This window comes from Halictus rubicundus, unplaced genomic scaffold, assembly GCF_050948215.1.
Source record: "Halictus rubicundus isolate RS-2024b unplaced genomic scaffold, iyHalRubi1_principal scaffold1449, whole genome shotgun sequence".
Classification (NCBI taxonomy): Eukaryota; Metazoa; Arthropoda; class Insecta; order Hymenoptera; family Halictidae; genus Halictus; species Halictus rubicundus.
The window spans coordinates 1-16,162 of record NW_027489989.1 but is presented as its reverse complement, the minus strand read 5'-3'; the positions used below and the strand labels follow the sequence as shown (position 1 = coordinate 16,162).

Genomic DNA, 16,162 nt, shown 5'->3' with positions numbered 1-16,162 from the left:
TTTTAACCCTTCCTGGAATATTTTCATTGTTTTAAATGTGATTTATTCATTTTTGGCATAAATGCATAAAATCCGCAATCTAGTTATTATTGTACTATTATACATAATACAATGTTAATTATGTATATTACATAATCATTGCACAGTAATATATATTATCTGTACCTAGGTACGACTTGTAACAGGTGTTGGTCGTTTTACAGAAATGAATTACATATTTCAAATTTTAAAGGAAAATCATCAATTTGAATGCTTACTTGGAAAAGGATTGGATAAGGTTCCTAACATGCTAATATTTTAATATAAAGTATACATATATGTTCGAGGAAATAAATTATGAAATGTATTGTAGGTACCTGGGTTGAAAATAGCACTCCTAGAGTTTTTAAAACGTTCAAATCCTCAAAACAAAGATCTGTTTACTCTTGTGGCATTACATTTCCAATTATACCATGAAATGGCCGTTATGTGGGAGAGTGAAGCGAAAGATATAATCAACACATTAGTATCATATGCAGCAAAAGATCATGGAAAACTACAGAACTCTACTCAACAAGAAATAAAGTTAACTAAAACGGAATATGTTCAACAGCAGCTACAGTTAGCGGTTTCAAATTTTACTTATGCCACACAATACTATTTGCGGGTAAATTTACATTCGATAGTAGGCAATAAAATAATTTTTAGTATTAATGAATCGATAATATATATATATATATATAATTAACAGGAAAAAACATTAAATCTTGCTAATTGGTGTTCGAATCAAGCACAATTGGTTGGCTTCCAACTTTCACTTTTCAACACGGTGTCCAATAATCAACAAGTGATTTGTATTCTTAATTTAAAGTCTGAGCATATTGACAAAATATTATGTCATACTTTAAATTTCTCTCAAGCTCTTATTGTTATACATGCTTATAATTTTCCTGTGGATTGGACTAATCTAATATACAATCACTGTATATTGAATGGAGAAACAAAATATTTAAAAGATTTTATGACTGTGGAGAAATTAACTGCCAGTCTAGTACAAGATTGTGCACGCAGGTATTGTGATCGCTTTTAAAATAAATTAACAAACATATTAACGCATTGCCAACTAATTTGAATTTAATACAGGTACCGATTAGAGAAGGGTATTACGCATACAATGACAGATAATATGAAAATGTTGATATCTGAATTATCAGACATAGAATGTAAATACATGTTAGCAAGTCAGTTAGGATTTAAAACTCTTGTTCAATCAATGCTCAATAATCCTATGATAGTCGCATATCTCAAAGATACTGTATGGAAGAAAGGCTATAGCATGACTTGAATATTCCGAATTGCTACAGTCATATAATTTTTATATAGAATTTGAATAAACTTTAATAATACACACATGTTAGAAAGTTTCTTTAATAACAAATAACTTTCATATAAGTGTATGGTTTTTTATTTTTATATAAATAAATGTATTTCTACACTCTGCACCACGAGAGAACCGTACCGTTTCGCGCAGCTTGACTGGCCGCGGAAGGCGCTGCGAACCTCACAACTCCCACTTCACTTCATATACGCGGCGTACCGTAATTAAACGGATTAGCATGGAAATATAGGGTATAGGAAATCGTGACCATACTGTGTAAACACCCGGTATGGCGTGGCGTCACTGCGCGCATGCGCTGTGCATTGGGAAGGGAGCGTACGGAGTGGGAATACCACCAATTAGGGCGAAGATGCGCAGCGACGAACGAAAATCGGTTTTCACGCAGTACGGTTCTCTCGTGGTGCAGAGTGTATATTATATATATAACCTCTGTTGTGAATTTACATGTAATACACAGAGTCAAACAGAATATACGAAGTCAAACAAAGTAAAAATAATGGCTGCAGAAGACCAAGCTGATATCACAGCACACTTTATTATCATATACAGTTGAACACTCTGTATATTCAATGACATGACATACATATGTGTATGTATATTCCAAAGTATATATAAATATTCATTTATTTAAAAAGAGAATCTATATCTTGTGCCTCATAGCAGAATGAAATAACTGATTTCAAGCAAGAATTATGACATATAAAAACGCACGATTTAAAAAAAACAACTGGCATAGAAAATCCGATAAAGTGTCAGTTTATAAATTAGATGCGTATATTGGAAAGTACGAAAGAAAGTTTGGAAAAATATCATCGTTAAATGTTTTGCCGAAAGAACGAATAAAGTTAATAGAATTGACACAAGAGTTAATCGACTCTATTGAGAAAGAGGAGAGAAACAAGCAGCAAGGTATGAACCCGTGAATGTTTTAAAGTACATATCATGTAAAATCTTTATTCTTCTTCTTGTGTTGTAGCATTCGAAACACTCAAGGTATCTAATGATTTGATGAAGGAAACAATATCTAAATTGCAAGATTCAATGAAAGTATATAAGGAAAGTGTAAGATCAGAAATTGCAAAATTGGATAGCTTAAATACAGATCGACTTTTAAAAATTAATTATATGTGTATATAACTTACAAATGTTATTAACTTTATATGATAACTAATAATGTTGTCAATATTTTGATAAAATTTTGTATCCCATCTCAATTGCAACTCCAAAAATATTGACCTTCAAAATTTCATGAAAATGATAATAAACTAAAAACATAGAGTTGAGATTCAATTTAAAACTTTATTTTACAATAAGACAGAATGTGTAATACTTTATTATTTGCATTGCAGTAGAAATTGCAATACAAATTACAGTAAAAATATTTGTAAAAAATTATTTGAAGTAATGGAAATATAATTTTCATACATTTTATTTGATATTACCTTTTTTTTCTTTAATTATTATTTTTTCGTAAATATAAATATTGTCAGTGTCATATTTTCTCAAATTATAAATATATACAACAATTTTTCAACTCTTCCTAATTGATTAAAACGATGTTATAGATGTACTGTTTCTACATTCGATCGACGTTTTAAGCAATTGGTGTTTACATCATATGTATCGACTTTCCTCTTTACATTCATGGTTTCTAATATTGGAGTATTTAATTCCCTTTGCAAGTTTTCAGCCATATGAAAATCGCAATGTTCGCTATATCTCGATAGAGTAATCATTTGATAACACTGTGGACATTGTTTTGAAGGAACATCTATAATACTAGATAGATCTCTTTTTACTAGAAAGTTATAGATACCATTATTATTTTTTGCTTTAGATGTATTACATTTGGACTTACTTTTTGTTTTTGAATTCTTTATTAAACTTTCTTTAGTATCTCTTTTAGTTTGTGCTTTCATATATAATTTTGCTTCCTCTTGCAACTCTATAGGTAACAAACTAACTATACTAGGGTCAATGTCATTTAAATCAGGAAATATTTCTTGCAATTTAATAAGATCTTGTACATTATTAGTTTTATTATTCTCTCGTGTATCTGCACTAGGTGAAGGTTGTTCCATTTCAACTACGTTAATAGATTTTACCTGATCGGAGTAAGTTCGTATGTCAGAAACAACGTTATCGTCTGTCTTAAAATCACTATTCTTATTATTTACATGTACTTCGTTTTCGTAAACATTACGCTCATGTCCAAATTCAATTTTCTTCGCACCATTTTTATTTAAATTATGATGTATAATGCTGATGTTTTCTTTCTCGTTTAACTCGATTAATTCAGTTTCAGGTATACATACATATTTCGGTTTATCATCTGTCGGATTAAAAACATTCATAAAGAAAGATTTCTTAAATTCGCTTTGATCTATAGACTTGTCAAATTTTGAACTCATTTTTGTCATTTCAAGAAATGTTTTTTTATTGTTTTGTTCATTCAATGAACTAATTAAATTATTTAATCTCCTAGAAGTAGGTGATGAATCTGTTTTTGTGTTAGGAATTTGTTCATTAAATTTTGCGTTAGTTTTAACATTATATGCAACACTCTTTACTTTGCTACTCCATTCATTTTCCATTTCAGTGGTCCTTTTCAATGACCGACTGTTGTTCGTTTTTAAAGATTCTGTTCGAACACATATCTTCTCTTGAGGTTCTGAGTCTTTTACTTTAAAAAATTTCTTAAAGTTTTCAGTACCTTTAGCTTGAACAAATTTGCCAGCCGAAATTCCTAAATACGCAATCGGACATTGCGTAGATTTGATTATAATATTTACACAACGAGCCGCCATGTTTTCTGGTTTGTACGAGTTTAAGGTACACGAACGAGATTGGGATATAGTAGTTTTGTTTTGGTAATAATGATAGCATATTGTGAACAATGTCGCTCGTCGCTCGTTCTCTTCTTGATCTTTTTCAAGACGTTCACAAACTTCGGCTGACAATTCATTAGCCCAATGTGTTAACTGTAAAAAATATCATGTATGTACATATACGTATGTTCAATATACATTATTTACAATTTAGTGCTTAACTTACAACATCTAATGAAGTAATGGCTTGTCTTCCTGGAAATTTTTTACATGCCCCAATTGATTTTGTTACAAGACGCATAGTAACAGGTTCATTGTTTATACCTCGTGCAATATTATATAACCACAATCTAAACAAAAATATATACTTCCACAATGTATCAATTTGAAAATATTAAAAAGAATGATATAACATACCCTGTTTTTTCGTCGAAACGTTTTTGTAAATATTGCAATGAGTATTGCAATAAGTCACCCATAACATTACAATTAAGTGATTCAATGACAACATCTCCAAATTTCCCACCAAGATTTCTAACTTTTTTAACTGGCAATGTGGAATAAAGTGATGATACAGTACTTGGCGGTAATATTGTTTGGCGGTTTGGTTTATGTAATCCGCATGCTAGTTTAGCTAATATCTAAACATAATGCATGTTTAGTACATGTATTCAGTACATAAAAAAACTACTGAATCATCTTACTTTATTTTGTGCTATGCCAGCAGAGCATTTAAATCCAGTCTTTGCAAGTATATCGGCTCTCAATTCTTCAACTATTACACCAGCTACAGCAAGTTTCTGAGCTTGTATGTCTTCAGATTCTTCAAAAACATCTGACATCCAACTTTTTAGACCTCTGCTTCTTTCTTCTAAAATTGTAATAGTAGAATTAACTTAAATACAAATTTTACTTTATGTGAATCTTTCTCTTACCCTCATCATTCTTTCCAACTTCTGAAAATCCCACAACAAACGTATTGGAAAGTTGAATTGTTAATTCTTCTGGGGTAGGAAAATTTGTAGATATTCTTTGCTCGACAATATCAGTAATATCTAGATATGCTTCGTCTATGCTAGCTCGTTCTATTAAACTGCAATGTTTCCTCATAACGTCAATAACATCACGACCAGCGATCCTATACCTATTTAAATGATTGTAAATTCAGAAAATGGGTAAGACTTGGGAACCCCCCTCCCCCTCTCCTCCTTTCGACACATTACCTACGCTATTCTCTTCGTTTTGACATGCTGAACACAAAATGTATATGTCATTTTTAGCGCAAATGAATAGTTTTCAAGATATTCGTGAAAAACTACTGCTACTACTATATGAATCCCTCCCCCCCTTTTCTACTCCTCAGCATGGCGGCTAGCAAGTAATGGTTTTTCAAACGACCCCTGGCACTAAAACGGTTAAAGAAATTCCATAAAAGTTGTAATTCTTTGGCAAACCTTGAAGTATCTGCTTTCCCACGAAGACATGGTACACTAGCTAAAATTAGATTTGGACATTTTTCCTTTGCTTCCTCACCCCTCATGTGTCGTGTAACACCATATTCTCTTGCTTCATAGTTGACTGCAATTATCCTAATTAAAATCATATTAGTTTTCATTAAAGTAAAATAATATCATTGTTATATTGTAATTTATATTGACTCTGAAATTTTACCCTCCCAACTGCCACTGATTATATTGTACAACAGCAAGTGGTTTTCCATAATTTTCTGGTTGAAGTTTTGTTTCCACTTGACAGAAAAAACAATCCATATCGATTAAAACGATGATTCTGTTGTTAATTGAGCTCGCCATTATAAAATTATTGTGTATACGTTAATATTAAAATTCGCTGCGATAGGTTAGAAACGTTTCTGGTGTTCTTCCAATTCTGTTTACATGAATTTTTTATGAATAACATAAGTTTTTTTCTGTTTGTATTGGCAGAAACATTATTTATACTTTATATGTACTCAAAACACTGTCACCAACTGTTACAAATATAAAATTTATTCATGAGGAACTAATACTGTTAGTAAACAAACAAAAACGATACGGTTCACACTTCCTTCAAGAGGCCACGAAGTCCAAACGAAGTCTGACTTCATGCCTAGTTTGCTGTTCCTAAAATTATTTTATTGTGTAAAATTAAACTATATACATAACACGACATAATAATCAGAGACATCTTTAGTCATTGCTGCCACTATGTATGTAACAACTTCACCTATGACAGTGGAAAAGAAAAATTTCACATTAACCAAATCGAACAGCGGGGAATCGTCACCATCAATAATATAATAAATAAAAAGTAAAAATTGTTTTCATAAATGTTTCTCGGACAGGCTTTACTCGGTTTACCACACTTTTTATATGTATCAATCATTAAATTTAAGAGCGTTGATTATTTTATGAATTATTGAAAATACAGTTTACAGATGTCTGTCAAGTTTTGGAACACTTAAATTGCAGCAAATACAACGTAAACGCGTTTTTTTCGCAGTTTCATTTATCATTTTATTTATATATATTATTCGCGGTGTGAAGTAGTAATATTCGTGTGACAATGCCAAGTAAAAAGAAAAAATACAATGCCCGTTTTCCAGCCGTGAGTATCAAAATAACATGTATATTTTGGAAAGAGTGTTTCTCCGAGAGTATTGAAATTTTACGTACATTACACGATTATGATTTTAATAAGAACAATACTTTAATTAACAATGAAGATTTTTTATTCCGTGAAAGAGTAAAAGAACATAAATAAGTATTTATGCAAAAACCATTAAATGTACATAGTTAACCTAAATCTGTATTCCTTCATTAGGGACGAATTAAGAAAATTATGCAGACTGATGAAGAAGTTGGAAAAGTTGCACAGGCGGTGCCAATTATAATTTATATCCTTTTAAAATTAATAAATAAAAAATTATTTGTTTTCAGAATTATATATATATATATATCATAGACATTTATTTGATTAGCACATGCTATTCTTTTCAGTTCTAAATTCCTTAACTACGTATATATACCTAGAACATTAGAGTTGTTTGTACATTCGTTACTTACAAAAACTATGCAAATTACTAATGCCAAGAATGCCAAAACTTTGAGCCCATCTCATATGTACGTATAACGATATAAAAAACTTTAACTGCAATATTATAAATATTTGCATGTTGTAAACTCTTTCTTTACATTTATTTATAGGAAACAATGCATCCTGTCAGAAAGTCGCTTTGATTTTTTAAAAGACTTAGTGAAGTCATTACCAGATATTTCAGGACCTGACGATGAAGTACCTACACCACCATTAACACCTGCTCCAATAATTTCAAATACATCGAATACATCTGTTCCTAATCCAGTGTTGAGACATTATGAAGTAGAGTAAGTATTAATTGGAATAATTGTTGTTTGAAATTTTAAATTCATTGTAAAATTTTTATAGATTCCAAAAGCAACAAATGGGTTTAACTGCTGAAGTAAAAGTTGAACAAAAATACTCAAACGATAATGGAGGAACAGGAATGCATAATTCTGGTGTTGTGAACCAAATTGTTACAAATACATCTGTTTCTCAGGTTCCAGAATTTCAGATATCTGTGCCTACATCATTTCAAATTAGTCAACCAAATTTTTATACTGAAGTTAATCCTATGAATTTGAGTACGAACACATCCAGTGTCAGTGCGAGCAATCCACCAACATCAAATTTTGCTCATACTGCCAATCTTGACGAAGATTATGATACATAGTTACTGTATTAGTAACATTAGGGACACAAATTCATATATCATCAAATGTAAAACAGTTGTACATGCGTTTGCTCGATAAATATGGTGAATTTTCATTTAGACTATCACGGGCACATTAGAATATGTAATTTACATTACTCGAATAGTTTTATTATATGTACATGCTTAGACAGCTGTAAATTTTTATATTTTTATATCTATTCTATCAATAATAACAGATATTTTGTTAAAATTAGTTCAGAAATAGCATATTTGATAATTTTAAATATTTTATACTGCTAAAAGTGCTCATATTCCTAGTACTTTATTTTGATGTGTACATGTGTATAGTAGTCATAAATGTTACAATTTAAACAACTGTTATATACATATTTTAATTAGTGCTAGTTTATAGCAACTAGTATTCATTTAATTGTGCAGATAATATATTATACTTATATATATTTACGCAGGTACAAATATTATTAGTTACTAAGAGTGTAATTAGCTTTATGTTTTATAATTGTGTAATGTACCTAATTTAGTTCACATACATATATATTAGAATGTTTATCATGTGCAACACAACATATATAGACTAACGAGCTTTACAACTAAGATTTTTTTACATCTGTATACACGTATGTAAGGTACACAATTTTTATAAAGGGAAAGCTAGCACATAATAAGACATTTTATATATGTTAACACTTAAGAAAATTGGTTTAAAAAATTTACATTGTCAAATACTTCTCACTGCAAAATGCATATAATAATTTATTTATTAGATAACTTTTAAACTTCTTTAAATTTCATAAAACATTTTGTAACACGAATGTAAGTTACAAAGTTTAACGTTATATGCAAATACTGTTCAGTCCACTTTACTAAAATTGTTAGTTTTGACACTCGAAATGTAAAAAAGAACTATGACGAAATGGATGATTAAATTTTATAAAACAATTTGCCATATATATTTCATTTACACAGATTACAAATACCAATTATATGACCTTAAAATAGTGTATATGCGATATGGAGTAGTAAAAAAATAAGCACTGTTTATGTGAAAATATGTTAGTAACAAATATGCAGAATAAGGTGTATATGTTGTATATACACACTTATACCACTGATTTCTTGTTTTACAAATAACTTGTAAAAGGTAATTTAAATCTGATAGATGAAATACTTAGAAAGTTTATAGAAAATTCATTTAAGTATATCAATTATTGTGTTTTTTAATAAAACTCGACTAGTTTAATATTGATTAAAGACAAAATCAAATTACATGCATTTTTGTATACGTGAAGACTATCAAATGGGTTAAGACTATGAATTTTAACAAGTGGAAGTTTTTTAATTAATTTTTTATCAACATGTTAAAGGCGACAAAAACGCTTCTTCTTTATACTTCTTTATAAAGGTAAACTTAATATCTTACCTTTATTTATCTTATATATATTTATTTATATTGTGTAAATATTATAAGACTGCCTGAAAACTTCTTCTTTCAAAATTGATGTGTATATATTATTTGTACTGTATATATTTGTAAATAAATACTGATAAATTTATTATTAATAAGTTCGTTAGTTGATAATATAGTTACGATATGACTGGTGTATTATAAATTGAAATTCTGTAATGTCTTTCACAAAAAAGATTTATGCCTTGGAAGCAATAAAATGACAATAGATTGAAACATATTTTTAATTAAACTTTCCTATATTTAAGGACAATAGTAAGTAAAGTTTGGTTACAACTATCTAAACAAAATTTAAAGCTACAGTTAGTACCTATCAATTAAATCAGTTATTGCACATTTTTAAATTTTTACAAGGTAAGCAATTTGCTGCTGGATTGGCAGCAGATTTATAGCAGAGGTTGATCAAAATCTGTCATCAAGTCTGTATGCCATCTAGCGACGGTTTTGGTGACTCGTTAACATAACCTACAGCAGAGAGGATAGGAGAGTGCTCACTAGGCCTGCAGTAGGCCTGCAGCCAAGTTCGCGTATGCGAGCCGAGCTCGGGTCGAGTCGAGCCGGGACTCGCTTTTCGAGTCGAGTCGAGTACTTGCACGATGCGAGCTACACGCAACGATGCGAGCTACCCGCACCGATGCGAGCTATCCGCAACGATGCGAGCAGCTCGCAACGAAGCGAACGGCTCGAAATAAAATCAGGCGTAAAATGACATGATGCGAGTTACAGCGGGAAGATCAGCACATCGATATTATCAAGCATTTTAGTATATTGACAATGCTAAATGTTTGCGATGTTTTATTATATATTTTGATAGTGAAATGTTGATTCAGAATTTGTATAACCCTTATTGAAAATAATTATGCAATAACAACTATTTCCTAGATTTATGTAAATAACTAGATGTGAAGAACGGTATTTTATATATTCCTTTATATTATACTCCGGGGTTCAGTGTACAGTCGTAAAAATGTATTGTCGCAAAATTGTTTATAATGTTGAAAATTAACGTTAAACTTCGTTAAATAGTTTTTGAAAGGAATGGATATATAAATATTGTATAATATTGAAATGTATTTGTACGCATTCGTGCCAATATGTGCCAGTCTACAACCTTTCACACAAGTTGGAAGTTCCAACAGCCTGTCATTCGGTACTGTGCACGTATAGGTGATAAGATTTAAAAGGGCATAGCCGATTAAGATGGTCAAAACAATTGGAACCGCAAAAAGATTCCATTTCAAACAGTATTGATTTCTTGATTTTCTGGAAATGACAGAAGTGGATTTCAAAATTCTTTTCACGGAATCTTACCAATTTTCACAAGCAATTTCATATCTGGCGGAAATCGTGGACGAACACAATAATATAAATATTCATTGCCTAATCAATGTTACTTCAATATTTTTAGAACATTAAAAAAATATTGTTAACATCACATGAATAAATAATATAAGAAATTGAAAAAATAAAGATGATGTATGGGAAAAAACATTTACCACCGACGGGATAAGAACCCCAGCGTATCCGCTCCTTAGTTCGACGTCTGGCGATGTTACAAAACTTTACGAACATTCTGGTATATATCACATAAAATACAATTTATTCTTTCTCTTAAATCACATTTCTTAGGTCAAACAATTACTTGTTTCAATTTAATAATGCTAAAAATTACTTAATATATATCTGCGATAAAACCAACAAGTGTAACTTTCCTCCTAATAGCAAAAACGTCGAAAAAATTCGGTTTTTATTGTTTTTTGGCGATGATGTCTCACAACAAAAAATCTAAAAAAAATTGACGACACTGCCTGTTATAGTACCTTAACAAGGAACTAAACAGTAGAATAGCATGTTTTCACATTTTTGAGAAATCTGCATTTTTCCTATTTTTTGGAGGTTTTTCATTTTTTACGACCACAGTTTGTAACAAAAAAATCTGAAAAAATTATCAAAAGTCAGCCTTAGAATCCAAAATATGTCACATTTTCTCAGAATTTTAGGAAGCATCAGAGTGCGGAAAATACGCGGAGAAGCGCGAAATCTAATTTACCCTGTAACCAACCTCATGGGCAAGATAGGGGGTTGAAATTTTACTCAGAAGGGTTTTTCTTAGTCAGCTTTCGAATTATTCATTAATCATTGAAAAACCTCTAAGGGCAGTTTTGACCATAAATCGGCTAGGCCCTTTTAAAAGGATCTGATGTCTACGTTCAACACTCGTCATACTTTCTGTTTAGTTAATATTTTAATGTTTGTAAAAAGTTTACAGATTTTCATCTCGAAATCTTTTTTCAATTTGCAATTGTTGGCTCTTCTCCGTGGATAACAGTCCATCTTTTATACGATGGTCCAAAATCATGCTAACTACCAAATAATTCGTAGTGGCAGCAAAGTTAAATCCACTTCCTAGCTCGACAATTAACGCAATTATATAACGCAATTTTTCCTGAGTTTTCATTACATGTCATCTAGTAGCTGTCTAGAAGCTGAAGTCGTTTGGTCGATTTATAAAAAAAGTTATTCTGATTTAAAGTGTCTGCCATCAATTATGAGACTGACTGCATAATGTATAACGAGAAGCGGCCGCACGTTTCTCGCTAAGCAACCTGCGCTATCTCCATGTTTATAATTGTGTAGTGTGAAAATGGTTTACTGCCTTTTTGGTTCGTTATCTCGACCATTTCTTCTAAAAAGTGTACTTCCGTACAATGGGACAGTAGGGCTCTCATCAGCGAGCTAAGGTTTATGACCGGCTCGCCTGCACGCGCCCACTTAGGTCACCCGCTCTGAGTATTTGATCTACCTGCACGCGTATGCGTTTTGCTCTTCCCTCCCCATCGAGCCACTAGCTAGTTATTCATTATCGAAAAATATAAAAGTCTAAGACAATCTATTCTCAGGTTAGTTAGCTCAGATTCTGTCAAACAGTTTTTCTCAGCTTACCAGAATTCAGTCTTTTGACCTTTGGTGCGAGTACCAGTGTGGCGGCCTGTGCAAAGAGCACGCCGACGAACCGCCAGCATACATTGTAGACGCGGCGGCGACCTCGTATAAATACACATCAATATTATACAATATTTATATATCCATTCCTTTCAAAAACTATTTAACGAAGTTTAACGTTAATTTTCAACATTATAAACAATTTTGCAACAACACATTTTTACGACTGTACACTGAACCCCGGAGTATAATATAAAGCAATATATAAAATACCGTTCTTTACAGATCACAGCTAGTTATTTACATAAATCTAGGAAATAGTTGTTATTGCATAATTATTTTCAATAATGGTTATACAAATTCTGAATCAACTGTGGGATCAGGACCCCCAGAACAAAAAGTATGTGGGAGATCGGGAAGAACGGGAGGGTTCCGTGGGTGAGCGCGTTAGTCGATCGGCTACCACCAGTGAGGTCGCGGGTTCGATTCCCGGCGGCGGTGCCCTCATTTTTCCCGAGATCCTACAATTGGTGTCAGAAGTGGGATTGGGGGAACACCGATCGCCGCACGAGGTGGCGCTGTGAGTTTCTAAGTTGTTACGACGAGTTGTGTTTGGTGGCTCTGTGTATGGCCACAGCACAAAAAAGACGATGAGACGACGCTGTGACGGACATTCGAGGGCGAATGTCGTCGCAGGATGGCCGAGTGTGGGATCAGGACCCCCAGAACAAAAAGTATGTGGGAGATCGGGAAGAACGGGAGGGTTCCGTGGGTGAGCGCGTTAGTCGATCGGCTACCACCAGTGAGGTCGCGGGTTCGATTCCCGGCGGCGGTGCCCTCATTTTTCCCGAGATCCTACACAACATTTCACTATCAAAATATATAATAAAACATCGCAAACATTTAGCATTGTCAATATACTAAAATGCTTGATAATATCGATGTGCTGATCTTCCCGCTGTAACTCGCATCATGTCATTTTACGCCTGATTTTATTTCGAGCCGTTCGCTTCGTTGCGAGCAGCTCGCGTCGGTGCGGATAGCTCGCATCGGTGCGGGTAGCTCGCATCGGTGCGAGTAGCTCGCATCGTGCGAGTACTCGACTCGACTCGCACAATCGAGCCGAGCTAAGCTCGGCTCGCATTTTCGGGTACTCGCACAGCCCTAATCGCAAGGGTCCGGGATGCCTGGAAATATTTCCCAATAATGCAGAGACGGGACTTTTTCATAGTTAAAAGCGCTTTAGCCAATTAGCATCTTGGAAGGTTGGATAATACAAGGATGTGAATTTTCAGTAATGGCACTAGATAAAAAGATCAACCTGACATGCTGAATCCCTCAAAAATCCCTAAAAATTATTGTTCGCGAAATGTAACAAATAGTTGGGCAAACTATATTTATCAATTGATTTTTTCTAGTTTTTATCTCCAGATAAAAATGAATATATTCTAAATATTTTCTGTAAAAATTTGATTTCAATATCTCTAATGGCTTGAAAGCAACCTGTTGCGAATTAGTATCTTGCGTCGATGGCCCGCTCCATAACATTGACACTGGAGGGTGTCATAAATTAGCCCTCCCACGACACTGTCTCGCCGAAGACGAAAGAACTTTCCTGTAACCTCAGTGCAAAACACAGTCATTCTCTAAAGTCTGAAACATCGCCGCTTCGCACGAATGTACAATTGCCTAGTAAATATGATCCAAATTATATCATGTTTGGTGTCAATTTTATCAGGAAAATTACACGAATGTGTTGATAGAAGTTTCATGAATATATTATGAAAAACAAAAGAATTGGGACATTGCATTAGTATTGTTTCACCGATATACCTGACCCCGCATAATGTTACACTCATCGGCGGTCTAGCTTCTAGCCCCTTCCAAGGGTAGACACTTGGGTGCGTCATAAATTGGCCCTTCTCCGATAGTGTCCTGCCAAAGACGAAAGAGCTGGCATGCAGCCTCGGTGCGAAACACAGTCATTCTCTGAAATCTGAAACATCGTCGCTTCGAACAAATGTTCGAATGCGTAGTAAATATGATACAAATTATACCATGTTTGGTATCATTTTTATCAGAAACATTCCACGAATGTGTTGAGAGAGGTTTCATGAAAAAATAAGGAAAAACAAAAAAAATGATGACATTGCATTAGTATTGTCTCACCGATGTACCTGACCCATGTTACACCCAACGACCGGCACACCGAACGGCCAGGCCGACTACGCTTGCAATGTTCCGCATTTTATATGGATTTCTGTATGCATTGTCTGGCCGGCCTGACGGTACGCGGGGTCCGAGAGTTTCTACGTTTTTATGAAATACATAATGGTAATAACGGTACTTCATTCATAACTTATAACGTAACTTTTAATATACTTGGTTTTTTTTATAATTACAGTAGGTATATTTAGCAAACATGTGCATAATCTTTATTTGTATTAAATTAAATTAAATTAAATTAAATTAAATTAAATTAAATTAAATTAAATTAAATTAAATTAAATTAAATTAAATTAAATTAAATTAAATTAAATTAAATTAAATTAAATTAAATTAAATTAAATTAAATTAAATTAAATTAAATTAAATTAAATGAAATTAAATTAAATTAAATTAAATTAAATTAAATGAAATGAAATTAAATTAAATTAAATTAAATTAAATTAAATGAAATTAAATTAAATTAAATTAAATTAAATTAAATTAAATTAAATTAAATTAAATTAAATTAAATTAAATTAAATTAAATTAAATTAAATTAAATTAAATTAAATTAAATTAAATTAAATTAAATTAAATTAAATTAAATTAAATTAAATTAAATTAAATTAAATTAAATTAAATTAAATTAAATTAAATTAAATTAAATTAAATTAAATTAAATTAAATTAAATTAAATTAAATTAAATTAAATTAAATTAAATTAAATTTGTAGCCATGAGTAAGGATTTAATCAGGATATGCTGGATAAAAGAATTTATTTTTGGGTTAGGAACAGGGGTACAGGAAAGTGAGGTATATGTATAAATTCATTCAATTGCTCGCATTATAAATCACAATCATGCAAACTTTCTCTCATCACACGTATACACAGTCTGTCCCATTTCCAATGAGACTGGTCGAAATTAACAGCCGATTGCAGCGTCATCTATTGATTCATCTATTGAATTTTGTAGACACATCTTTCATCTATCTTCACACCAAATTTCTTAGCATTTCAATTGTTCTGTCAATAGTTACGACATTATAACTAACCGTCCACTGTGTCGGTCTGTCGAAAAATCGCTATGGAGCAAAGAGCGAATATCAAGTTTTGTTTTAAGTTGGGCAAAACTGATCAAGAAACATTCGAATTGATGAAAAACGTTTACGGTGACCAGTGTCTATCCCGTGCACAAGTATTCCGCTGGTTTGCTAGATTTCGTGATGGTCGTGAAGACCTTGAAGACGACGAACGCGCACCGAAGCCGAGAACCTCGAGGAATGAAGAAAACATTGAGAAAGTCAGGCAAATTCTGCGCTCTGACCGTTGTGTGTCCGCGAAACTTATCGAGGAGATGACTGGCATTCCTAAGAGTGTGGTCCATCGCATTCTGACCGAGGATTTGGGAAAGAGAAAAATCTGCGCGCGATTTGTGTAATGCGCCGTCGCACAAAGCCCTACTTGTACGCGAGTTTTTGGCCAAAAAAAGCATCATAACGCGCGACCACCCGCCGTACTCGCCTGATCTAGCGCCGTGCGACTTCTGGCTATTTCCTAAACTCAAATTAGCGTTGAAGGGGAACAC

The 16,162-nt window shown here is 32.5% G+C and overlaps 4 protein-coding genes and 1 pseudogene across 7 annotated transcripts; 4 read left to right on the top strand and 1 right to left on the bottom strand.

The window, feature by feature from the left end:
• The first annotated feature begins 70 nt into the window (after positions 1-70).
• LOC143365157 (spatacsin-like) lies at positions 71-1,477 on the top strand. The gene is made up of 4 exons (XM_076805078.1): positions 71-277; positions 353-646; positions 731-1,050; positions 1,123-1,477. The coding sequence occupies exons 1-4, from the start codon at positions 206-208 to the stop codon at positions 1,322-1,324; spliced, it is 888 nt and encodes a 295-aa protein (XP_076661193.1). The 5' UTR covers positions 71-205; the 3' UTR covers positions 1,325-1,477.
• A 301-nt stretch (positions 1,478-1,778) lies between these two features.
• Positions 1,779-2,537, top strand: LOC143365155 (uncharacterized). 2 transcript variants are annotated; one of them, XM_076805076.1, is made up of 3 exons: positions 1,779-1,967; positions 2,042-2,287; positions 2,355-2,537. In XM_076805076.1, the coding sequence occupies exons 2-3, from the start codon at positions 2,071-2,073 to the stop codon at positions 2,513-2,515; spliced, it is 378 nt and encodes a 125-aa protein (XP_076661191.1). In that variant the 5' UTR covers positions 1,779-1,967; positions 2,042-2,070; the 3' UTR covers positions 2,516-2,537. The 2 variants fall into 2 exon arrangements, with proteins under 2 accessions (XP_076661191.1, XP_076661190.1); XM_076805075.1 differs by having other exon boundaries at positions 1,779-2,287.
• Positions 2,538-2,926: 389 nt separating this feature from the next.
• LOC143365153 (DNA polymerase eta-like) lies at positions 2,927-6,379 on the bottom strand. The gene is made up of 7 exons (XM_076805071.1): positions 5,878-6,379; positions 5,661-5,795; positions 5,142-5,350; positions 4,911-5,077; positions 4,624-4,847; positions 4,433-4,556; positions 2,927-4,359 (listed from the first exon to the last, which is right to left on the bottom strand). Exons 1-7 carry the CDS (start codon positions 6,015-6,017, stop codon positions 2,938-2,940), a joined length of 2,421 nt encoding a protein of 806 aa, XP_076661186.1. The 5' UTR covers positions 6,018-6,379; the 3' UTR covers positions 2,927-2,937.
• Positions 6,380-6,418: 39 nt separating this feature from the next.
• Positions 6,419-8,927, top strand: LOC143365154 (uncharacterized). Of its 3 annotated transcripts, XM_076805072.1 has the most exons (6): positions 6,446-6,513; positions 6,634-6,810; positions 7,027-7,099; positions 7,232-7,325; positions 7,410-7,589; positions 7,651-8,927. In XM_076805072.1, exons 2-6 carry the CDS (start codon positions 6,769-6,771, stop codon positions 7,955-7,957), a joined length of 696 nt encoding a protein of 231 aa, XP_076661187.1. In that variant the 5' UTR covers positions 6,446-6,513; positions 6,634-6,768; the 3' UTR covers positions 7,958-8,927. The 3 variants fall into 3 exon arrangements, with proteins under 3 accessions (XP_076661188.1, XP_076661187.1, XP_076661189.1); XM_076805073.1 differs by lacking the exon at positions 6,634-6,810 and having other exon boundaries at positions 6,419-6,513; XM_076805074.1 differs by lacking the exons at positions 6,446-6,513; positions 6,634-6,810 and adding an exon at positions 6,836-6,948.
• A 6,734-nt stretch (positions 8,928-15,661) lies between these two features.
• LOC143365156 (protein GVQW3 pseudogene) lies at positions 15,662-16,011 on the top strand (annotated as a pseudogene).
• The last annotated feature ends 151 nt before the right edge of the window (positions 16,012-16,162 follow it).